A 26,187-nucleotide genomic window follows, 5' to 3' on the forward strand; every position below is an offset into this window, starting at 1 on the left:
TTTAACTAGGAGAACAACTCTGAGCGACCCACACCTTGCCATCAGCATCTCCAACATTGAGGCCTTGAGAATTACTCTGAGAATCTTCTTCAGGGAAAAAGGTGCAGCGAAAAGAAACTCTCAGCAAATGACTAATATATAAAAAAGAAAAATGGTTAAGAATGAGGAAAAAAGAACCCATTCATTGATTCATTGTTCATTCATTCATGCATAACCTCACACACTGTTTCAACTCTCTGCTCGGAGCCTGCAAAACTCTGAACCAAGCAAAGCAACTCCACAACTGCATTCTCCAAACCGCTTCACACCGCAACCCTTTCTTTGTAACCAAGTTAATCCAAATCTACGCCGATTGCAACGACCTTCGCTCCGCACTCACCCTTCTCCACCAACTCTCCCAACCCAACGTCTTCGCCTTCACTTCCATCCTCTCCTTCCATTCCAAGCATGGACATCCACACCACTGCATCCAAACCTACGCGAAACTGAGGCAAAACGGCGTCGTACCCGATGGCTACGTCTTCCCCAAGGTGTTGAAAGCGTGTGCCCAGTTATCGCGCTTGGGAACCGGCACTGTTGTGTACAAAGATGTCATTGTGTTTGGGGCAGAGTCCAACTTGCAAGTTCGCAACTCCGTGTTGGATATGTACTCCAAATGTGGTGATGTTTGGAGTGCAACACAGGTTTTCGATGAAATGCCTGAAAGAGATGTTTTTTCGTGGAATTCCATGATGTCGGGTTACGTGTGTAATGGGTTTCCTCAGAGGGCTGTGGAGGTGTTCCGGGTTATGAAAGGGAATGGGTGTGAGTGTGCACCGGATGTTGTCACGTGGAACACGCTGATGGATGCTTATTGTAGGATGGGAAAGTGCTGCGAGGCTTGGAGGGTTTTTGGAGAGATTGAGATTCCTAATGTGATTTCGTGGACGATTTTGATCTCGGGTTATGCTAGTGTTGGGAGGCATCATGTTTCTTTGGGGATTTTTAGGGAGATGGTTAATGTGGGCATGGTTTCACCTGATGTGGATGCTCTTTCTGGGGTGCTTGTGTCGTGCAGGGCTTTGGGGGCTTTGGCTAGTGGGATGGAGATTCATGGCTATGGCCTTAAAATCATGTATGGGGACGTGTTTTATAGGTCTGCTGGTGCTGCATTGTTGGCATTGTATGCCGGTTGCGGGAGACTTGATCGTGCTGATGTTGTGTTTCGGAGGATGGATAAGAGTGATGTTGTTACGTGGAATGCGATGATCTTTGGTTTGGTTGATGTGGGGTTGGGAGATCTGGCACTTGAATGTTTCAGAGAAATGCAGGAAAGGGGACTGAGGATTGATGGCACAACTGTGGCTACTATATTGCCTGTTTGTGATTTGAGATGTGGAAAAGAGATGCATGCTTATGTTCGGAAATGCTGTCTCAGTTCTGTGATTCCGGTTAATAATGCGCTTGTTCATATGTACTCGATCCGTGGATGCATTGCGTATGCATGTGCTGTGTTTTCCACCATGGTGGCCAAGGACTTGGTTTCATGGAACACGATTATTGGAGGGTTTGGAACACACGGGCTTGGCCAAATTGCTCTGAAGCTTTTGCAGGAGATGAGTGATTCAGGTGTTAGACCTGATTTGGTGACCTTTTCGTGTGTACTTTCGGCTTGTAGTCATTCAGGACTTGTGGATGAAGGGATCAAACTTTTCTACAGAATGACAAAAGACTTGGGTTTGACACCAGTGAGGGAACACTTTTCTTGTGTCGTTGACATGCTTGCCCGTGCTGGTAGGCTTGAAGAGGCTTTTGATTTCATAAACCAAATGCCCCAGGAACCAGATAAACATGTTTGGGGAGCTTTACTTGCTGCCTGCCAAGAACACCAAAATGTTAGTGTTGGAAAAGTAGCTGCAGAAAAATTGATCAGTTTAGAACCCCAAGAAGCTGGTCATTATGTGACGCTATCAAATATATACTCAAGAGCTGGAAGATGGGATGATGCTGCAAGAGTAAGGAGGATGATGAAAGGCCATGCATTGCTAAAGCCGTCAGGACATAGTTTGGTTGGTATTGGAAGTTAGCCTCTAAGGGGAACACAATCTGATCAAATCAATACGCATTGTCAAATTGGCACCAAGAGTAAGAGGTGTGTGACTATGGATTGAGTTGCCTTGAGATGAGACGGGGCAGTCTTCATTGTTAACAGATTTAGCCTTCACGGTATTGAAAACAAACTGTAGTACTTCCAAAAGACTGACACTTAGACAAATGCAGGGTCCAGAACATTGTGGAAGCTAATAAAACTTACAAATGCAGAAAGGGGTTTAGTCAAATTACAAGGTAACCAAATCTGGCTAAAATTGGCTATTGATCCTCTCTGATGTGACCTGTATAACCTTGACTGCTTTGCAGTTAATGTTTACTAAAATTAGTTTATGAACACTTCTACTGTTAGGTCAGGGTACTTTTAGTCTTATAAGGTCTTGGACTTGGTTTTACACATGTACAGATTTTGTCTGGGATCATTCACGTTGTTCTTTATATTCAATATACTATTCAATGATACAACGAAAGTTATGAAGGTAAACTAGAAGGTGTTCAAGTCATTCCCTCTCGGTTTAAAAAATTTAGTCTATAGAAATACTGAAATTAACAGGTGAAAGAAATCACTGGAAAAGGCCTCACAAAAAAGACATAATATTCCACAATGCAAAGAATCTAAGAGAAACCAACGTAGAAAAGAAAAGAAAAAACAACTTGTGGTTCTTATTCTATACCCTTCCCCTGTCTTATTGGTCATCATCGTGAATATAATTTGCCTTTGGTTTGTATCATTTCTTCCATTTCAAATTTAATTATATGGCTTTTTGTTTGTGTTTAATTCCTTAAAGCACACCATGTCATTTAGGTAGACATCGAAGTAGAAGTAAAACATAAAGAACAACATAGAATTAGAAAGAGGACTATAATTTTAAGTTCGTGGATATCAATAATATTTTAATCCCACTTAATACTTAATGCGAATAAAAAATATGAAACTAAGATAAAATTGCTCTTACCTTTCTCCCTCTATTTTGATTTTACATTTGTAATTTTTATAGTTTTCAAATAGGCATATAGTCTCCATATTTTTAATAAATAACAATCAATTTCTTTATACCTTATAATTTTAATAATGTGATATCCACCTCTCATATTTTATCTATTTTTTATCATTTTTATTTAAGATTTAATTAATATGATATTTTAAAATAAAATAAGAGAAACTAGTATTATTTTATTAAGAAAATATAAAAAGTGAATTTCATTTATTAAAAAATATAAGGAAATTGAATATAATTTATTAAAAGCATAAGATATGATTTTTTTAATTCAAAACAAAAATATATAAATATCATTTTATTAAAATAGATGAATAATTATTTTAAAATTAGAGAGGAAATATTGAGAGCTCTAACCTATTAGTAAAAAAAATCTAAACTAATACAAAGTGGATTTTGGATCAAGTATTAATTATTTTTATTAATATTTAATTTAATGTTTTAATATTCAGTTTGCGTGTGGGAAACTCTCAATTAATTTGAACTTCAAACAAAATTTTATGATTATTGACTTCAAATCAGTTTTTAAATTATATATATAGTCACATTAATTCTTTCAATCACAACTATCAATCTCTAAATTGTCTTCTTTAACGGTGTTCTGCATGCTGATAAAAAACAATTTGCATGTAGAAAGATGATATTGATATTAAGTTATATGATAAAAAGACTAAGTTGCTCTCAACATCATTATATATTTAAAGACTAAATTCATGTGATATTAGTACTTAGGAAAATATTTAAAGAATTTTTTTACTAGTAATAATAATTTTTTTAAGGAGCTACTAATAATAATTTTATTCTATCAAACTTGAGCATTGTAACACCTCATAAATACATCTAACTATTACAATACAAATCTTACATGTTGATATATAAGCTTAGAATTTTTTCAAAACATTCCTAATACATGATTATGACTTATAGAAATACAAATATTTACAATACAAGGTTCAAAACAACATCTTAAAGCCCTCCAAAACCTTTTTCACCTGGATGATCATCTGCTTGTGTATATAGTACAGTCATCGTAGTTCCCAACACAACAAGAAAAGCAAGGGTAAGCTAGTGAAAATAAAATTTTATAATATACAGTTCAACCAAAAGAGAAAATCAAATTACATGGATCAATTTCTCAATTATTCAACCTTCTTCAAATCCCAACATAAAACAATCACATATATCCCACATGGATCTATACATCCAGAATATTCAACAAACAAAATAACAAATGACGCCTTCCGGATGACCCGTATTAAGTAAGTCCTACCAGAGATTAACACTTGATCCAATACCCAAGACTTAAATTATCAGCGAATCCGAGAGAAATGAATGATCAGGATACGTTCAATAAAACCTAAGTCGTGCATCTCATATGTTACGGTGTCCATGAACTTCCCCATCAACTTCTCACCACCTAATATTTTAGTTTATGTGACTTAGATCGTCAATGAAGTTTGGAGATATTTGTTATCACATAGACATCAATACTTAATACACAAACAAATATTAGTCCATACATTATCCCAAATGTATGATTTCAATCCCATACAATTTTCATTATACATTGTTATTCAAAACGCGGCCCACAACATTCAAAAATCTATTTAACATAAAAAAAACAACACTTAAATACTAGAGCATAAAAATCTAATATTTCTACCCGTTTAAATAATATATAAACAAACAACACAATATATAAACAAACAACATTCTTGTGAGAGAAATTGAATATTGGGACCATGTCCCCTCCACATCCAGATCAACTAGCCTAGGATACTATTGAAAGTTAAAGTTAACTTCCTTTACCTGAAATTTCTTATTCTAATGAAAATTCTACCTCAAACAAGGAACCACTCCAAAATTTAGGAACCTAGAGCAAGTTATCTAAACATTACCAAAATTTATTATGAGCTCAATCAAGTTGAGATAAACATTTTTCTCAACTTGTCCCACTAAGATTGATGACTAAATCATAGAATAAAAATGAACTTACTATGTTTGAAAATCTGATCGGATAGAAATGTAATCAACTACTACAAGGTGTGATTGAATTTGGAAATAGATGAATTATGAAAGAAAAAAATGAAGAGAACGGATTTTGGGTCTGACAAGCATATTAGTAGGGGTATATGTAAAATTAATTCTAACATTTAGAAAGTCAAAATTACTGTTTACTCTAAATTATTTGAACACTAAAGAACATACAATTGGTATCATTAATTACTTGCTCACTTGGTTTTGAAAAGGAAGATAATTGATAAGATCATCAAATGTTCATAGTTCCCCTTATTTAATGGTCGTTCGAAAAATAAAAGGTGTTATGTATTACATAAATGTGTTTATATAAATTATAGAATTACATAGATAATGAAAGGTACTCTTTCCGCTACATGATATTTGTGGGGCCATATTTTGTTTGTGATAAGTGTGAAAGAATTTGCTAAACTGTTTTTGGAAAGATTTTTTTTATTACAATTAATGCTTAGTGTGTCTAAATTCATCCCTCCGAAAAGATGTGTTTAATTTCCTCCCAACCTCTACTTTATTTGATTGTGAGTCATGCAAACTCATTTAGGAAAAGGAAATTAAACATACTTTTCTTAATTGTGAAAATAAGGGTAGACTGAGAACTAATTAATTGAATACAGTTATATTGTATTTGTATTATTAGGGGTCTTTAAGTCGTATGCTTATTCAGCATTTGATACACCACATTTTTATTATCTTAATAGGTGAAGTTCAACGTTTTTACTTAAGAATACAGCACATAACTTTGTGATTAAGAGATAATTAATGAATCTAGCCTAAATGTTCGTACAATTGAAGATTCAAAATTCATTGCTATAAATAAGTGAATATTCTAATATACAATAAAAGTTTAATTGTAAACTAACGTCACTAATGGAACTTTAAACAACGTGTTGAATTATGTGTAATCAATCCATTACCTGATTGAAGAAAAAGATAAGAAAAGTATTGTAGGGATTTTTTTTTTCTTAACGAATTCTTATCGACAAACATTGATTATCCATTATCTTTATGAATAAACTTTTATCTCATTATCTATATAAATAGAATTTGTGAGGAAGAGAAATGCAAACAAAGAAGAAGAACAACATAGAGATAAATGAGAGAATAAATATTCACTATAGTGTGAGATTATAAATCTTAAGGAAACTTTATATTCCATCTTTCTTGAATAAGATTAGGTGTTATATTCACAAAATGAGACAAACAAATATTGTAATCATACTTTAATAGTGAAAATATATTTTGAACTAAGTTGTGGAATTTACCTCTCAAGTTGAGAAAATTCTTTCACATTAAAAATTATCCGTATCATTATTCTATTTTGTTTTATTTTTTTTTGTTTGCTTATTATTGTTTTGTATCTACGAAAAAAATAATAAATAGTTTTGATTTTCTCAATAAAATTATACAATAGATTGATTAAAAGTTATGTATGGTACCTATTTAGATATTTTTTCGCATTGTTTAATAGTTTGATTTACGTTGCTCTCGTACATTGGCAATAACAATTTTTTAATGTCCATAATCCACGTATCAAAATAAACAAAAGAAAAGCTAAATCCCTTCATGTTAAAAATTTAGATAATAATTTTACGTATTTTTTTTATCTTTATTTAATAAGAAAGGATTTACCCAAAAAGTGTGTCCGTTCATAAGATAAAATATACATAAACTTTAGTAATATAGCCATGCGAAATCTTAGCAAATAAGTATAAACATACTTTTATCTATTATTTCCTTTTTTTTGTTAAAATATTTAATTTATTATCCTTCTTTTTATGTTGTTATCTACCCTTTTTTTCACGTAACATAAGTTTAAGTATGTAAGTCCTCATACTTGAAAGTTTAATATATGTCTCAAAATTCAATTAACTTTTTATTTATTTCTATTATGTGTTTTCCTCTAGTCCATTAAGCTATGTTTTTATAGATCAATAACATGACAGATTTTCACACACATTGAATTAGAGATTCAGTGAATATCTATAAAAACACTTCTAAATCAATGATAAAATAAAATATTTATAAATCACTTATAAAATATGTCACATTAATCCAATTCTTTGTAAAGATATTCAAAATAAAATTAAAATATTTAAAATTAATTAAAAACTGAAGAAATTGGAATTGGATTTTTGTATTGATTTGGAATGGATTTTGAGAACACACCTAATACAATATAAATCCAAATCTTATTTTCAATTTTATAATACCGTTTCTAAAATTACTATAAAACTTTTTTTTATTTACAACTTTTGTTAATATAATAAAAGTGAACATAAATTGTTCTTGAAAGCCTTCTACAAAAAAATATGAATATAAAGTGTGTGATTAAAAATTCTAGAAGTAAATGAATTTTTAACTTCCTCTAATATAGTCGGGTAATCCTATTCTTGTTGAATTGTTGTTCTTTAAAGAAAATAATTGATCAGTCACAAGAGTATTCAATAGAGATTAAACTAAATGAAAGTTAGTAATCTTTGTAAATAGGTCACATAAGTATAATTTAAGATGTATTTTTCTTAAAAAATATTACATATAAAAATATGCATTTAATATATTCATTAAAGTAAGAATGTAATTAGCAATGAGTTAATTGGAAAATGACACTACAAGAAAATATGGAATTACATACCAATTTTTACATACGGATAAAAATTCGTATATAAAGTAACGTTATATAACAAATATTTACATACAAATTTTATTATATAAACCAAAGATAATTACATACAATTAATCCGTATGTAAATTTCATGCCATGAAGCAAGAAAAATTACATACAAATATAATCCGTATGTAAGATATTTAAAATTTAATTAAAAAAACAAAAATTATTATATACAGATGTATTTAATTAAAAAAAAAGTTACATACATATATAATTCATATGTAACTTATTTCAAAATTAATTAAAAAATAGCAAAAAGTGTTATATACGAATTATATCCGTATATAATGTATTAAAAATTTTATTAAAAAAATTATTACATACGGATAAAATCTATATACAACTTATTTTAAATTTAATTAAAAAATAATAAAAAAGTGTTACATATGAATTATATCCGTATGTAATGTATTAAAATTTTAATTTAAAAAAATGTTACATACGAATTTAACTTATTTCAAATTTAATTAAAAAATAACAAAAGGTGTTACGGATATAATTCGTATGTAGTGTATTTAAAATTTAATTAAAAAACATAATTTGTGAGTGATGTGATAGTTGGTAAGAAATTTAGAAATTATTTTAAAAATATAAAATATAGATTTACAAATTTATTCTTATTATTAAAAAATATTTAAATAATAAATTCTGATATTTTTTTTAAAGTTTGAATTAATTAGATTTTTATAATATATAATATTCATAATTTTTTTTAAAAAAATAAAATAAAAACTATAATAGAATAATATAAATATTTTTTTTAACTATATTAAAATTTATGAAAATAATATTTATTATTATATACATTTATTATTTTATACTACTAGGGTTTATATTATAATTTTATTTTATTATTTTTATTATTTATAAGTAGATGTTGTTTTTAATAGTATAATTAAATGTTTTAAAAATTGTTAAATAAATTTATGTAATATTTAATTTTGTATATTATAATAAAATGTGGATAAAAACCTTTTAACTTTTGGCTAAGATCAAGTCAGTTTAATGTTATTTATTTGTAATATGATAAATATTATTTGTTTACGTATCATATTTTTAAAAATAATATTTTACTTATTTTTTCTATAAATTTTATATCATATGTCATAAAACAAGAAAAATAAATATTTAAAGTCATGTATATTTAATGCATAATTTTTTTTATTACTAATTATAATACATTTTTATTATTAAGTGATAATCATATTAATAATATTAATAATAAAAATAAAAATATTAATAATACTTAATAATATTTAATAATATTTATAATATTAATAATGTTTATAATATTAATAATATATAGTATAATAGAAAAAAGAAATGTCTTTAATCTTTAATAATATATATATATATAATAAATAAAAAATTAATATGAATATATAATTAATTTTGAAAAAGTTAATAAATTTTTTAAATTAAAAAAAATATGAAACAAAAAATAAATACTTCCTTCAAAATTAATTATATGCATACCAAGCATTTACTAAATTAGCTTAAACATTAACCGTTTTCAAACACAACAAAATTAAAGTGTTTATAATAAGATGTATGTTTTTTTTTATTATTAAAAGTGAAATATACCTATACTTGTTCGACACATAAATCCCCCCAAAAAAACAGAATAGAGCTTTGTAATTTCCCACTATGAAACGAAATGCTTTGGATGGAAACATAAGTGCATTATGTGTTAAATAAAAAGAGAAATGGTGAATGATGGTAAGAAAGAGAGAAGAGACAGGTGGCGGGCAGCTATAAAGCCGAGAAGCGCAATCCTTATTTACCTCACGTCGCCGCCTTTCTTGCCCTGAGAGAACCCAAAATCAAATCAATCATCCATTATTCCAATTTCACATAACACCACAACACACTCAGATTTTAGATTCTCCCTATAATGGAATCTACGCCGGTTAATTGGGAAGCCCTCGACGCTCTCCTCATCGATTTCGCCAAATCGGAAAACCTAATCGAAGAAGATTCCTCCGCCCCTTCCCCCTCCTCCTCCTCCTACCACTCCCGCCTCCTCATCCGCCACGTCCGACGCTCCCTCCTTACCGGCGCCATTGACGCCGCCGTCAATCTCCTCCGCCTCCACGCCCCCTCCATCCTCACCGACCACAAGATTCTCTTCCGCCTCCACAAACAGGTATCTCCCTTTCTCCCCTCATTACTAACCATACATCCGACTTATTGTTCTCATTTTTTTTATAATTGTTGTGTAGAAATTTATTGAGCTTCTTCGGAAGGGGACTGCGGAGGATCGAGACTCTGCTATCCAGTGTCTGAGGACGTCTCTCGCTCCTTGCGCGCTCGATGCTTATCCGGTATCTGAATCGTTCATTTTTGAATTCGCTATTTATGCTTTTTTTCTTTTGTCTGGGTTTGACGGTTGGCTTTTGTATTTAAGGAAGCATATGAGGAATTCAAGCATGTTCTGCTCGCGTTTATATATGACAAGGATGATAATGCTTCTCCCGTGGCAAATGAGGTATAGGTTTTCAGTCTACTTATACTTAGAAGATGGCAATTGAATGGGATATCCATTGATGTGTGCTAAGCACATTGATTTTCCCTTATTACACTTCGTGTTGTAGTGTTTTTGCACACACGTTGTTCGGTATAGTTGTGATACTCGTCAGTGTATTGACTCTACTTATAGAAGTTCAATTAAACACAATTAGTTTGGCAAACATATCCTTCCATTATTTAACTCAGTAACTATGTGTTAAGTTTAAGGGTCTTGCTAACTAGTTCACTAAGGGCACTGGTTAAGGAGTCAAAGGCAGAAATTTTTATTATATAATATGGTAATGATTTAAAAAACGCATGATAATATTTTCCTCTATAATTTTAATGCACTTCCATGTGATTTTCAATAAAACCTTTTACCTTTTAATTCTTTAACCAGGTTCCTTCGGGCATCAGTTTGCATTTTCCCAAGTTTAATTAAACAATTATACTAACCTGGAGCATCTTTATTACGGAGTTATTTTTTCTCATATTTTTAGGCATGCTATATTAAAATGCACAACTATTTAAAAAAGATTATCGGAAAAACGTTATTTGCTTGTCATCCGTTGCACTCCTAGCCCTTGAATTTGGTCATAGAGAGGGGAAACGGAATATCTTATAGAAAGGGGTGGACCTGCTTCCTAGTTATCCATGTAGTAGTTTCAAAGCTACAGAACTCTTTTGTGTTCGATTACTGCAATGCAACTCAAGAAGAAGAGGCTGTGAGAGAATAACTGTATGCAGACCGACCCTTTTTTATTCCTTGCATAGTCATTTATTGTGCACTATACCACTGTGCTGGCTAAGGTAGTCAAACATGAGATTCTATTCAGACTCAGGAAGGCGATATAGAATCATAAGTGTTGAATTGTTGCACAAAGCGTAAGATTCTACAAGATATACAAAATTTATGTATATGATATAAGATATCATAAACCAATAAGGGGAAAAAACCCATATATCCCAGCAAATACTTTATTAAGCTTATGTTTATAATCGTAGTTATAGTTCATAAACATAAGAAAGTCATTAACTAAACTCCATACAGAACTCATAGCTCACAAGTCATAACCAATGTTGTCAAACTTAAGGATGGTAAGAGGGAAATAAAAATCAATCATATCAAGCTTTAATCTGACTCTATTAAACAAATTTGGCAAGCTTAAGTAGCATGTTCTGTTTTCACAAGCCAAACTTTAGCTTTAATGAAAACTTGATTCAATTCAACTTGTTCTACACCCTTATTGAAGACCCTTTGTTAAAAAATTAAGTAAGGGTATCATCCACAAATAAGGGTGTTATACGGAATAGGAATTTAACTGAGTTAGGAGATGTCAACCTTTGTACTTTTTAAAACCTGTCCTATTGAAATAGTGATGTGCTCTGCCCGGGACATGGTGTCCTGGGTTGGTATCTCTTGCTCCTGCTTTTGCAAATAAACAAATGTTTGAAATGGAATGGTTTTCTATGGAAAATTTGTTGTACTATTAAGTATGCAACATGTCCATTTGGTAGTGGTGTAGCACATGGACCATAGGCTGGTAAGTGTCATGCCTGGGGTAAATCATTCACTCTTCTATTATATAATATATAAACATGAAAGCATTTTGTGATTTTATGTTGTGTATTATCTGTGATATAGTAGATGTCATGTCTGACTTTTGTGGTTATGTGTTATGTGCTTAGCTTACTGTCAGTGGTAGAAAGGAGAAACACTTGTAGGATGGTTTTTATTTTACTTTTGGGGCACCATTATAAGTGAGTGAGAGACGTCATCATTTTGCAGCATCTTGCCAACTGTTTTCTAAACGATATGCCCATGCTCTTTCAAAAACTTATTTCTTTTTGTGAGAAAAATAATATAGAAGACAGAACATGTTATTTGCAGTCATTTTTCATTTTTGAATGTTTATTTAGATTGACTGATTAAAATATGCAATTCATTTGATAGTAATAGTAATGGAAATTGTATTGATCCCTTTTTATTTCTGAAATCTGTTTGTGAGATTTGTGTTTGATGTTATATGCTTTGTGTGAATAGTGGATTTGTTAAGCTCATGATCATGCTTGCTTATTTTATGCAGTGGTCAGAACGGAGGAGGCTTGACTTAGCCGGATATATGTCCTCTATGTTAAGGGCTCATTTAAATGCCTATGACCCAATTTTTTCAATGGCTCTGAGATATTTAATAAGGTTATCTATCAGGTTTTCCTCATTCAATTTGCAGTGATTGGTCATATTGTGCTATTTTAGTTGCCATGGATTATGCAATTTTTTGGGATTCTCTTGCTAAACTTTTCATTTTATTTTTCTTTTGTATTTCCTGTCTTTTTACAGCATACATAGGGTGTATTGTTTACGGCAAGGTATTACATCACCCATCTCTGATCTGACTGAAAGATTGCTCCTTGAAGAGCGGGACCCTCCTGCAACACCGCAAGACATTTTATACGAAGTTCCACCATTTGATGAGGTGAGATATCTATGTTGATAATTCTGAAATTCCTTCTGTAAATTGTTAGAATCTGGATCACATTAATGAAAGAAAATGGTATCTATGGTGTATATTATCACTCAAATTATCATGATGCGCGATATCACTTGCATATGAACATAGTATATGGGTTTACAGAGGAAATGTTGAGCACTGAATCTCCTCCTCGGTTTTTTCTTGCCCATTTTCTCTTGACTCCTCATTTGATTTCCATTACTGAATTTGCACTCAATCTACATTTCTGCTTGCCACAAGCAGGTTGTTGCAACACAAACTGACTGTATAATGATGCTGATTATTACACACCTTTCAGACATGCTCTAATGAGTCTTAATCCTCTGCTATTATTTCTTCTGCACTGTTATACTTGTTCATGTCTTATAAAACTCATGTGTATGTTAATGGTGAATGTTATCATTCTGTGATGATAAATTGATGAATCTGCTTTTACACGTTTGTATAAATGAGCACATGTTGGCCACAATTTTTTTATTGTATTTGTACATCATTCATACATGCATCACTTTTCAGCTTAAGCTATATGTTTTACTTTGGAATCTAGGTTGACATACAGGCTCTTGCACACGCTGTAGAGCTTACTAGACAAGGGGCAATTGATAGCTTGAGATTCAGTAAGGGTGATCTGTTCCTGGCCTTTCAGGTTACGTATAATCCTACTAATTCTTCTGCTTTTGCTTCAATTTAATTATTAGCAATGAATTTCCCATTACATATAAATTACTTTAAAATTGATTTTAAAAAAGATAATTTGGTTAAGTGTAGACTATCTTTTTCTTTTCATAAAAAAGACAATTTAAAATCTCAATTTCTTTTGATAAAAAATAAGATTTAAAATAAATTTATAGCTTATCATTTTTAAATTCTTCTTTGAGTCTTCTTCTCTTCAGGTTAATATATGTCCTTGCACTATTACTCAAAAAACCACTGTTCACTTAATATCACATTGATTCTGGTAATTCAATTGAAAAAACTTATTTTCTTTCACATATTAACTGGTTCCAAGTAATTTCTTTTTTTCTTTCCAAATCCACACCAAAAAGGAACGATCTCATCACCTTGATGGCCATAGGAATTTGAATATAAAAGTAGTCAAAAGGAAAATCAGTTTTTGGTTAATGCAAAATGACAAATGATTTCAACCTGTTTCAATGGTAACTTATGGCTGCATTGGTATATTTAATTTTTTCACCAATCTTACCTTTATAGCTTTCTTATTGTATACTTTTTTGTTGCAGAATGAATTATGTCGGATGAGGTTGGATGTTCCACTTCTTGATCAGCTTGTTAGAGAGTATTGTGTTTACAGAGGCATTGTTGACTCTGGTAAAACATCTCTGTTGAATCCTAGCTCTTTCTGTGTGTGATAAGTGTCAATTACTTTTATGCTACTTGCTCCTGTTAGTTTACTTTTCATGGCATTTTCTCATATTAATTTTCATAGGATTTCTAGTATCACTAAAAATTAATTTATAGTTGGTTATTTCATCTATGCTTTGTAATCTAGTAAATGGTGTTGTGAATATCAAGTCCTATTCTAAGTTACAATATATCTTATATAAGTTTGATTTTTTTTCCTTCCAATTTGTGATGAACATAGCATCTGGGAAGCAACCTATTTCAGAACCCGTGAAATTCAACCGACAAGACCCTGGGTATTGCTCATCAAGGGATGGTTCTCTCGAGATTGATTGTAATGCCAACAAGCATTCTGATGGTGAAACTTCTGTTACCAATGCTCAGAATGATGGTTCCCCTGAAAATAATGCTGATGTGACAAGCATGAGAGGAATTGATTTTGAAGTACGATATGCTTCAGAACTCACAAGCATCCATGAAGATTGCAGCACCAGTGGCTCACAGCAACATGACAATGGAGCCGCTTTGCAGCGAAGCAGGTTGCCTGGAAATGGAGAAAGGAGCAAGCGCAAGAGGTGGAGAGGACGATATGATGACAATAGTTACGAGCCCAATGCTTCTTTGGAAGAGCACAGCAAGCAAGAGCATAGCATAAGTACTGTTGTTTCAACTATATCAAAGGAGAAACAGGTACATGTTTGATAATTTTGATGGTAATCTATCTAGGAGATAATTACTGACAGAATATTGTTTTGCAGGGCTCTGAAAAGCCTTCTGTACATGATGTCAGTACTGTGGAAGATAGATACGATATTCTGTTGGGAATGAAGGATTTAGCTAGCAGAGGAATGGCTGCTGAAGCAGTCCAGGAGGTTAATGCTATTGATCCCAACTTCTTTGCCCAGAACTCCGTTTTGCTCTTCCAACTCAAGCAGGTAAGTGGCTTCTATTTCTTAATTTCTGTTTCTTCATTAAATGTATAGGAGAGGCCCAGAGAATGTCATAGGCTTTCTGGTTGTGTTGTGAATGCTATCTTTAACGAGGATTCCTGGGTATAGGTTGAATTCCTCAAGTTTGTCAGCGCTGGTGATTATAGTGCTGCGTTAAAGGTTGCTTGCACCCATTTGGGTCCTTTAGCTTCTAGTGATCCAGCCTTATTAAAGCCGTTGAAGGAAACTCTTTTGGCTTTACTACGGCCAAATGAAGATGCTCTTGGAAATGCATTACCCTTACATGCTCTAGCTGCTTCTCTGCAGGTGTTGTGCTTTTTTTCCACTCTAATGTATCATTAATTATTTCAATTGCTATACTCTTTTTTAAAATCTGCTGATAGTAGGATTTTATTTATCATGGTGTTTGTCTAGAATTGTCGTGATAAAATTGTTGGTAAGTATGATTCTTTATTCTAAGATGGAGTAGGATTACAAATAAAAGATGGGAAGGAGTTGCAGTAGGTGAGTTAATAAGTGAGAGATACATGTTGAAAGCTTATAACATTTGACGAAGTGTACTGTCGTGTCTTGTTAAATTCGATTAGGGTCCAATTCCTAAATATAAATTTGCATGTTATTACAAGTTAGCTATGTACCCAATGTGTATCGATAGACATTATGCCGACCTGGTTGATGGTTTTTTCACCTACACTTAGGACTAGGGGGTTAGGTACTGTCAGGTCTCCATACAGCTCGAATACCCCAATGCGCTAATTGGGGGGGTCAGAATGTAACCGATGTGATGGCCCTATCGAAATATGATTCAGCTAGCTAATTAATTACCTAGTAAATTCCTCTTTTGTAGGTTCGATATTCCTGGATGCACAAACTAACTAGTCCGAAAAACACACCTTTTTTAGCTGGGTAATCCCCACAATGTAACTTGGGAGCCAAGCCGTGCCTTGATGCACAAGGCTCCCTATCCCTTAGAGAGAGTGGGTATGACCGTTTCTGAGTCTATAAATAGATCCATACATCATCAGTTTGGAGGTAACATAATTTGAATGCTTTTAGCTTTAAAGTTTCTTAATACTTTTTGCTAGAACACAAACCAACTTGGGGCTTTTTTACTCTGGTTAATTTTGTTAAAAAATTATAACAATGGGTAATTTTAAAATTTAGATGCTTCTGTGGATGTACTCTTCACAAGTAAAGATATGAGAGGATATCTGTTATTTGAATTTAGGGTTTTGAAGGGGAGTGAAGGAGAAGATATAAGTGTGAACAACAAATATCCTCTTCCTTTAAAATGAAGAGAAACAAAGGGAAACTCACATCAATTTATCCTTATTAAATAAATTTAACTAACACAAATATTTTAATAAAATAAAATAATAATAGTGAATAATAAAATTAAATTTAATACAAAAATATATATTTATTTATAATAAACAAATTATATAATAATTAATATTATAAATATAATAATATTATTTACATTTAATACAAAAAGATTTTCTAATTACAAATTTTAAATTTATGAATATTTAAATTATTTATTTCTATATAACAATTGACAATTTTTACATATATTCTCATCAAGTAACTCTTATTTTTTTCATAAATTAATTATTGAACTATATCGAATTATACTACTAATAATTTTAATTTATCCAAATTTACATAAAAATACCTAATATTTAATTATTCAATCTTTTTAAAGATAAAGGTAAATTTGTAATTTTACACCAAAAATAAATAAAATTCACAACCATCATATCACTCACAATATCACATCACTCACAAGTATCACATCACTCATAAACTTTAATAAACATTCCTCACAAATCCATTTTAACATATCCCAATCCAAACCGACAAACTTTCTTCACATTTTTCTCTCAAATTCTCGCACGTTCATTCCCTCAAATCCTCACACACAGTCCAAACACAACCTAAATGAACAAACTATATACCATGAACTCTGAACACATGTATTCTTCATCTTCAAGTGTTCGATCTTGAACACGTTTTCTCTCTCCTTCTCACAGCTATCCTCTTTTCTGGCCACCACCTCTCTCCAGCAATCCAACTTTAGATTTTTTTTTTCTCAATCTCTTCATTTATTTTATTTTTTCGTTTTTTTACTTATGATTTTTGTCTGGTTTTTCAAGACCACTGTTATTTTTTTATTTACTTATGATTTTAGTTTCTGGTTTTTTATTCAGTATTTAACTATGACTTGTATAAGTTTTTATTTCTCATGAATTTAGAGTTTTCTTTTCTGATTTTCAGCTTATACTTTACTTATATTTTAATTATTCAATATATATTTATAATAAATTTAAAATTACCCACTCGTGTAATTTTTTTCACAATAACCCATTTGTGTAAAAAGGGCCACCTACTTAGCATTGATGGCTTAACATGCTAAATAATATCCACTTCTAGGATTTACAATTACTATGTGCAGGGGCTTATTATCATACGAGTTCTTTATAGTATGATATTTCCTTTTTCTGTTTGGTTTCATGTAAGTACCTTAAAACTTTCACATCGGTATCTATGGTGAAGGTTTGTTCTATTATTTATAATTTCTGTAATACAATATGAATGTTTTTCTTTCATTATGTAACGCTATTTTATACTAAATAGGTTGCAGTTGGTCGAAGGCTTGGTGTTGAAGAACCTCAACTTATGAAAATAATGCGGGCCACTCTTTATACTCATAATGAGTGGTTTAAACTTCAAATGTGCAAAGATCGTTTTGAAGGTCTTCTGAGGATTGATACCTTGAAGGAAGCCAACACGCCCTTCCTTGCACCAGTCTCTGCATCCAAGTCCTATGCTGATAGCTGCACAAATGGATCTTCTCAGGCTACAGTATCTTCAGGAACCAGGACGTCAGAAGATGGTAGCAGTCCAGCACAAGTATCTTCAAGGGATGTCATCTGTGACGAAGGTGCAATACTTAAAGTAATGGTAAGTTATGGATTCTTCCCGCTAACTCTTTTCAATAATAAAAATTAAAATCTCAAGGACCGTGACATGACTCTGGCCTATGAAGCTTTCCAGGATGATATTTTGATATCTCCCAATTATATCTTGCTTTGCAACTTATAATGAAATTTTTTAAATAAATATAAACCCTAAACCCTAAACCCTGGAAAGGTTTAGTTTTCACTGTAATGTAAATGTGCATTTCTTAAAACAATAAAAATGTAGTTAAACAGATTATTTTGCTTCTTCCTTTTTTCCTGTTATCCTATCCCATTCCCATTTTATTTTAGTATGTTTGAGACCCCATTCTCATTGCTGTGTTATCAAATATTATTTATTCTTTTACAAGCCAGATTAAATAAAATGCATAAGTATACATTTTACCATTTTGAACATGCATGAAACTTCCGTTTTTGTTGTGAACTTGAGTGTCTATTTTGCGCCAGTATCTTAAAGTTTTTCTCCTTGATTTGTACTTCTATGCAATTCTATGATAATTAATTGTTCTTTTATGGTTACTTAATAATGGCATGTCATAAATGTTATTTTAGTTTTGCTCATCAACATGATTCTTATTGTAGGAGTATTTTAGCTTTGAAAATCATTTTCCATACAACTTATTTGGTACAGGGTCTGTTCTAATGCTGGAAGTTTTGGTGAGTGCAGGAGTTTTTAGCTTTGCCTAGGGCTGATGCCATACATCTGCTTGCACAATACAACGGAAATGCAGAGACAGTCATTCAGCAGATATTTGCCTAGGTAAAATTATTATTTTTAAATATTATTTTATTCAAATTTGTGATTTTTTTATACCTTTGTATATATAGCTGCAAAGAAGTCACTGTAATGTTTAAAATCTGAATTCATGGAAACTACTCTCGTCTGTACAGAATCTATTGATTATTACCTCTCAGTTTTAATATGAGAAAGATGTAATTAATAAAAAAATCATTGGCGTGACTCAAGGGGATTCACAAGATAATGATTACTTGCATATACTTTTTTCATGGGCAGCGGTATTCACTGGTAATAACCATTGGTGAAGGTGATTGTTTCGTGCTTTTGTTTGCACAGTTCATACATGGCTGCAATTGAAGGGCACTTTTCATGATGTCTATATTTGTTAGGGCCTAAATTTTGGTTGGACTGAATTTGTAGAATAACAATTGTCCTTGAACTCAGAAACCTGTGAGTTAATAGACAGGATGTATAAATAAGATATGAACAAACTCGAAGAATTAGATATTTATATTAATTTAGAATGTAGGTAAATAATTCTTAATTTTAGCAGGTGTACGACAACTACGACAATTTACTAATTATTTAATGTTATAACGAATACCTTGTCAATGAAAAAAGAAAAACAAGTGGGGAGAAGGTGAATGATAAAGAAACAAATGAATCCATAATGATTTTTTTACTGAATTGATAATGATTATTAAAAATTATATACTTCTAAGATAAATTGGTTGATTCATAGATTTGACATATCATTGAACTTAAGGGTCTAATGCAACTTTTTATTAATTTGGTTTTAATGTATTTTCTTTAATCTTTTCCCCCTTTTTAATCTTAAGGTGGTACAAGTTATATATATATATATATATATATATATATATATATATATATATTATGTTTCTTTGAACTTATCTGCGTTAACTAAATGACAATTGAAATTTATTAAGTTAAATATTCCAGGAACATTTATGGTATAAGTAATAACTATTTAAATATATCGGATGAATAATATTATTAATTATCGTCGTTGGATAGTTATATTTTTCATCTGTTCTTGGCTCGGATTTACTTAAGTGAAAGATCCAAGGTTGAAAGTCGTTTAGGTGCGATATTTTCGTTTTTCGGTAAGAATTTTACATTCTAAAAGCTTCCAGAATCGAGAATGATATTTATCATGACATGGATTTATTTAGTGTGAAAGTTTTCTTTATCGAGATATTTTGTTGTTGTATTTTTTTTTTCAAAATGTAATTTAGAAAATGTAGATTTTATTTTCGCAAGTGTCTCGTTAAGTTAGGAAAATAAGCAGTTGTAAGGAAAAGTATTCCTATTTATATTGCCACCAAAACAAAGTTTCATGTGATTTTTCTTTTATGTTCTTGGCACATCTTGGTTGTTCAATTGTTCAATCCTACAAGTTTTGTTTTCTCAATTAAGGCGTTATTTGATATCACTTATCACTTTTTATATCAAGTCTTCTTTTAGAAAAGTTTTTGGCTTCGTCTTAGTGTTTATTGTCTAGTTTTGCAAGTCTCTTTTTATAACTTGGCCTTGTTTTATATTTCTTGTAACAGACCTAGCTTGGTTTAGAGGTATTCATTATTCAACTGAAGGTCAATGGTCGATCCCTAAACTCTACAAGTACCATGACATCAGTTTCATATGTGAGGTTATAGGGTGACTTTTGGTAGCGGAGTGTGGTGAGCACTTGTACGTCTATAACACTTTCAGTTGTTCTTTTGTCCATTAGGTTCCGATTGTTATTTGAGTTTAGTAGGGGTGACTTTGTTAGCTTCGATTTGTCCATTCGTCTAATGATCCCTTAAACTCATGGTGTGTTCGATGATGAGGCTCTTCAAGAATTCACCAAGTTTTCGGTTGATGAATTGTCTTGTTAGTAATATTGTTAGGACCCCAAATTGACAAGTGATATTCTTTCATATGAAATTTTGGACTTATTTAGCCATAATCTTGGCTAGGGGTTGACCTAAGTAATTTACCCTAACTAATAGGAACTTATGTTGTCTTGGTATGGAGGAAATGTTTTGATTATGTCCATTCATCACACCACAAAAGGTCACTGGAGTTGATGATTCCTTGTAGCTTGTGGGGGGAAGATGTGTTAGGTGTTGTTCTCTTAGTTCGTTCATGATGTATTCAATCTTGTTCACAAGTATAGTATTCTATTTTATAAAAAATTTGGTCGATCTTAACAATTGCGTGCTTTCTTAGTTATTACTTTGTTATGATATGTTCAATTAGAAATATCTTGATTTTAGCCTTGACCTTTTCGACATTCATTCATTCTTTCAAGGAAATCATTGGAGCGATTATTATTTGTTGGATGACAGTTTTATGCCAATTTTTTCTTAAAGCTTTCCAATTTTGACAAGAGACTTGTCCTTTTGGAGTATGTTTTGCAAACTTGCGTCGTAACTGAGTCATTTGATGGTAAAATCTAAAGAGTAGGGGTCTTTAACGTGAAACTATTTAATTATATGATATTTTTGGACGAAGAATGTTGGAAATGACAATTTAAGTGGAGAAGAACATATTTGTATGAGAGAAGGAATGTATAAAGAAGTTGGAAAATATATTGAGAAGGGTGGTTATTAAGTTAGAAAATTAAGATATATGGAAGTGGAAAAGAGCATGAATAAGGAATATTCTATGAAATTTGCATGAGTGATTTCAAAAGAAAAAACATATCAATCAACAAAATAAAATATAGTGTTATGAAAAAAAAATTACTTAAGGATGATTAGAAATAAAGTATCAACCAGGAATCAATTATCTGAGTGATAATATAAACTGTCTAATGTGTAAAGTTACACCAAAATCATTGGTTCACTATTTTTTCACTTGTGTTATGTCATATCAGATATGTCAGATTAGGTGTGAAGAACCTATTATGGATGGGTGGAAGTTTGTATAGTTTAGAAGAACGCTTTTGACCGCATAAACATGAGCATATATTGTTTGGTATATTTGGAAAGAGAGAATCATATGTGCATTGAAAGAAAAAGATATTTTATAAGTAGTAGAGATTTATTTTTTGATGTGGTAGTTTTGGAAATAGCATAAGAGACATTGTGATTGATTAGTAAAGGTAGTAGAGTAATAGACAAGCATGAATATTTGTTGTTAGGAAAAGAAAGGCTTATGGATATCTTGCCGGAAGTAAAAGTTTCAAAGAAAATAATTTCAAAAAAAATTGTTGTAGTTGTATTTTAATTTTTGTACTCTATACAATGTATCTGTAAGTAAATAATCTAAAATTTGGGTGCGAGGAAAATATTTGATTTTGTCTATAAAATATGTAATTGATTAATTTTGATTAGTTGTGAGGTTTCATATTGTATTATATTTTTTGTATGGTCTTGGTTATTTTCTTTTTAGGTTTTTTTAGGTTTATGTCCTGAACATAAATTAAATCGTAATTATTAGTAATAACTTTTGACCTAATAAATGTCTTGTTTAATAATTAATATCACAACAAGTAATATAAATAATTATCAAAATAATTAAGTAGAAATTGATGTGTATATATAGGAGAGCCATTTGTGGATTATATGTAATTTTTCTTTAAATTTTTTTTTAATAAAATATAGTAAATTTGATTATTTTAAGTATTTTAATTATCGTTTCCTTCTTATACAAGTAGACATTCTTAATAAACCTCTTTGAGAGTAAGAACTTCTAGTTTTGCTTATTGTCTTATTTGTCTACAATGAAAAGAGTGATAAAGAGAAACTATAGAAATAATTTTGTGGACTTTCTACGAAGGAGGTTGCGTCACTCAAGACTTACCTCGATGATCTCAATATTATTGTGATGGAGCTTTGCGACATAAATATTAAAGTAGAATATGATGGTGTATTGATGATTCTGCTAGCCTCTTTCTTATCATCTTATAAAAAATTGATAATTTTGTTGACTATAGAAAATGATGTATACATGAAAAAGTTAAGTTTTAGACTATATACAAGAGAATTGTGTCTCAAATGATGGAGATGCATAATTTTTTAGGTTGATAAAGAAAACAAGAAGGTCAAGAAGCATAGGAGTATAATGGCTAACTTTAATTTTTTTTGCAAATATCACAAAACAATTAGGTCATTGTAAGAAAAATTGTCCTGAATTGAGAGAAACATATCAAGTAATGGCTATTGTGTAGAATGATACATTACATAAAGACTTTGTATTAGTTGTTACATATAGGAAATAATTATCTTACCAATAAATACTAGACCTAATTGCTTTCTTTCATATATGTATTCATTGGGACTAATTTACTAAGTTTAAAGTTGTTGTTTGGATAGTGACACATTTTTCAAACATTGACCAACATTAGGTACATCCTAAAGTTGAAGAAAAATCATATATTTATTGGAACATTAGATATGAAGTGGTAGAAGAGTCATATTAGGGGTGACGTGATGTAGATCAGGAAGAAGAGTGATATTGTTGTGATGCAAGGAGTATTGGAAGGAAATTTCTATTTCTTCTATGAATCGTTTGTAATTGTGTCTAAGATTGTAAATATCATGTTATGTGACATTTTATATGATACTTTATAGCATATACATTAGTTCGATAAGAAGTTACAATTTGAATATTTTGTAAGAATTATAAGATAATAAAAAAAAATTTATTGTGTTTGAGAAACAACATGCAAAACTTCAAGACATACCTAATTAGTGAATTTAATATAAATTATGTCTAAGAAAAAATAATATATTTTTTATAAATCAATGATGATTATTCAAAATTTACTTAAGTTTTTTTTATGATAAATTATAAATAAAAACTTTAAAAAATTTAAGCGTGTACAAAATGATTAAATTTAAAGATTGAGCCCAAACTATAATTACGTTATAATGAATTTAAATATTTGGATAAAAAGTAAAGAAATTCTAGACACTTGAGTGTTATTCATATCTCATCGTAACAAAGTTACAAAGAGATAACCATAACCTTCTTGCAATTATTTAAATAAAAAAATAATTATGAAACTTTTAATTTGATCAAACTTATTGATTTATATATTAAAATATCATAGTTGGATTTGGTACACGCCATTGATTGTTGTTAGGTTTATCAAATAAAAGTTGTACAAATTTGTAGCCTCGTAAATTTGCTAGAAACCACTATCACCGACTAATTTATTCATTTATTTTTCGATAAAAATATTTATTTGACCCTGAAAAACATATTTATAAAAAAAATAAAAAGTAATAGCAACTAGTTAAAAAAAACAAAATTATAATAAGATACTTAAACTACTAAAAGTTATGTTTATTGCCATAACTACAGAAGTAATTAGGTAACTTTTTAATGACAAGTAATTATATCAGCAGTGCCATTATTATTTTATAGTAATGAGGATTCGGAAACTAAAAGACAGAGAGACACTTATAGAAAATATTACTAGAAAAATAATTAAGGGCCAAAAATGGAAACATCGTTTTGAAGTACCCTACCTTTTACAAATTTAGGTAAACGTCAAGTTATAAATAATATTCCTAACTAAATAAAAGTCGTCTTTGCATCATCGAGTTACTTTTTAAAAAATTGCCAAAATAAATAAGCTGCAAACACGTCTATAAACAAAATTTGTGTTAAAATTTAAAAAATATAAATACTGTTTTTATAAATAAAAGTTAAATTTGTTGTAGTCCATAAGTAAACTAAAATTAAAACTAAAATCATATTTTAAAATATGATTTTCATAGCAAAAAGATAAAACTTTAATTACATGTTTAACATTTTTAATTAAAAACTTAAAGAAAATTAACTCCATTTAATGAATGAGTCATGTCTGCTTATTTCACAATTTTTTTTTGTATTTAGCGACTTACCTCATTTTCTATGAGAATTTTCAAATTATTTTATTGATTTAAGGTGATGCTTTGAAATTTTACTTTATCCAGAGCCATTGAAATCAAACTGTTGACCAAGTCATTTTGAATATGACAACCTTCGAGATTCATTGACATTTGAGTATATGCTTTGCACTAATACAAATATCGTCAAAATAATTAATAATGTAATAAACAGATACTAATCTCACGAATATGAAGATACGTATAATATCTAAAATGTAGGATATGAGATACATATCTATATATTATATAATTATGAATTATATAAATTGATAATAAATATTTATATATATATAAGTATGTTTCAATTTGTTTTGAAACAGAAAAATATTTTTTATGGTTAATTAAGAAGGATTTGTTTTTTATATTTATAATCATATTAAAAATTTATAAATAAGATTGAGTTTTTAGAAAATTAATGTATTTTCTTTCTAAATTTGGATTAGAATCGTGTTAAAATTCTTAGTATTTTTATTTCGAGTATTGATGTCCGATACGTGTGTCCAACACAAACACGTCATTTAAAAAGAGTATTCGGGTCTCATAGCTCGCATATAATAGATAAACATGTAAATTATATTATGATATAAGTGTATTGTGTTGCTCCTTTGAAAATATTATGTTACTTTTTTAATTTTGTAGAAAATTATTTTTTTTTTTAAGAAAAAGGAAAATCCTCTTTAATAAGGTTTGTAATCCAAAGAATTAATCTTCATGACCTATTTTTTTTTTCAGAGAAACAACCTAAAATGTCAATTCAAAATTTATGAATTAATAAATTGAATTTAATAGAAATTTGAAATATAAACATGCCTTTAATAATTACAAATTTACAGTATAATTCAATACTGATATTTTTTTGAGGAAAATCTTATAACTAAATTAATAATTCAACTTATTCTCAATATTTGAAATTAGAAAAGACCAGCATATACTTTTAAGAAAATAGCGGGGTTTGTTTTAAATATAGAAAAACATATTAAAACAAAAATCACTGTCATGAATATTTTCTTTTACACTATGTTTGGATTAGAGAATGAAAATAAGATATTGAATTTAAGTTGATTTGAAGAGAAAGTATAAAGCAATGTAGGATATTTGGATTAAGGTAAATTGAATGGATGTATGAAAAAATTATGAAAATTTGTAAATGATGTGATGTGTGTGATTTTAATTATTTTTTTTAATTGATAAAAAATGTAAATTTACAATTTCTTTTTTATATTTAAAAATTATTAAAAAATTATTTTAATTGATTTATTTATAAATTATAATGATTTAATTGATTTATTTATAAATTATAATTATAAATATTTAATAAAAACTTATTTTTATATTAAATAATAATATTATTTTTATCTTTATTTTTTGTAATTACTATAATTCTTATACAAATTTATTTCTTTATTACTAAAAATTATATTTATTATTACTATTTATATTTATAATTTATTATAT

General features: G+C 29.9%; 2 protein-coding genes across 6 annotated transcripts; both read left to right on the forward strand.

Annotated features, from left to right (window-relative positions):
• On the forward strand, window positions 1-2,572 carry LOC137808309 (pentatricopeptide repeat-containing protein At3g29230-like). Its single transcript, XM_068609347.1, has one exon. The coding sequence runs from the start codon at window positions 207-209 to the stop codon at window positions 2,064-2,066; it is 1,860 nt and encodes a 619-aa protein (XP_068465448.1). The 5' UTR covers window positions 1-206; the 3' UTR covers window positions 2,067-2,572.
• Window positions 2,573-9,467: 6,895 nt separating this feature from the next.
• Window positions 9,468-20,635, forward strand: LOC137808310 (uncharacterized). Of its 5 annotated transcripts, none has more exons than XR_011080693.1 (13): window positions 9,468-9,937; window positions 10,014-10,115; window positions 10,199-10,279; window positions 12,387-12,496; window positions 12,641-12,776; window positions 13,360-13,458; window positions 14,054-14,141; window positions 14,416-14,864; window positions 14,933-15,109; window positions 15,233-15,430; window positions 17,762-18,088; window positions 18,737-18,865; window positions 19,121-19,393. XR_011080693.1 is itself a non-coding variant. In XM_068609350.1 (13 exons), exons 1-12 carry the CDS (start codon window positions 9,686-9,688, stop codon window positions 18,863-18,865), a joined length of 2,112 nt encoding a protein of 703 aa, XP_068465451.1. In that variant the 5' UTR covers window positions 9,468-9,685; the 3' UTR covers window positions 20,419-20,635. The 5 variants fall into 5 exon arrangements, 4 of the variants coding, with proteins under 4 accessions (XP_068465451.1, XP_068465449.1, XP_068465450.1 ...); XM_068609350.1 differs by lacking the exon at window positions 19,121-19,393 and adding an exon at window positions 20,419-20,635 and having other exon boundaries at window positions 18,773-18,865; XM_068609348.1 differs by having other exon boundaries at window positions 18,773-18,865.
• The last annotated feature ends 5,552 nt before the right edge of the window (window positions 20,636-26,187 follow it).

This window comes from Phaseolus vulgaris, chromosome 3, assembly GCF_000499845.2.
Source record: "Phaseolus vulgaris cultivar G19833 chromosome 3, P. vulgaris v2.0, whole genome shotgun sequence".
NCBI lineage: Eukaryota > Viridiplantae > Streptophyta > Magnoliopsida > Fabales > Fabaceae > Phaseolus > Phaseolus vulgaris.

Coding starts and splice junctions, on each gene's coding strand:
- LOC137808309 (XM_068609347.1), top strand. CDS start 207: ATGCATAACCTCACACACTGTTTCAACTCTCTGCTCGGAGCCTGCAAA.
- LOC137808310 (XM_068609350.1), top strand. CDS start 9,686: ATGGAATCTACGCCGGTTAATTGGGAAGCCCTCGACGCTCTCCTCATC. Junction 12,777..13,359: donor AAGTTCCACCATTTGATGAG/GTGAGATATCTA, acceptor TTTGGAATCTAG/GTTGACATACAGGCTCTTGC. Junction 13,459..14,053: donor ATCTGTTCCTGGCCTTTCAG/GTTACGTATAAT, acceptor TTTTTGTTGCAG/AATGAATTATGTCGGATGAG.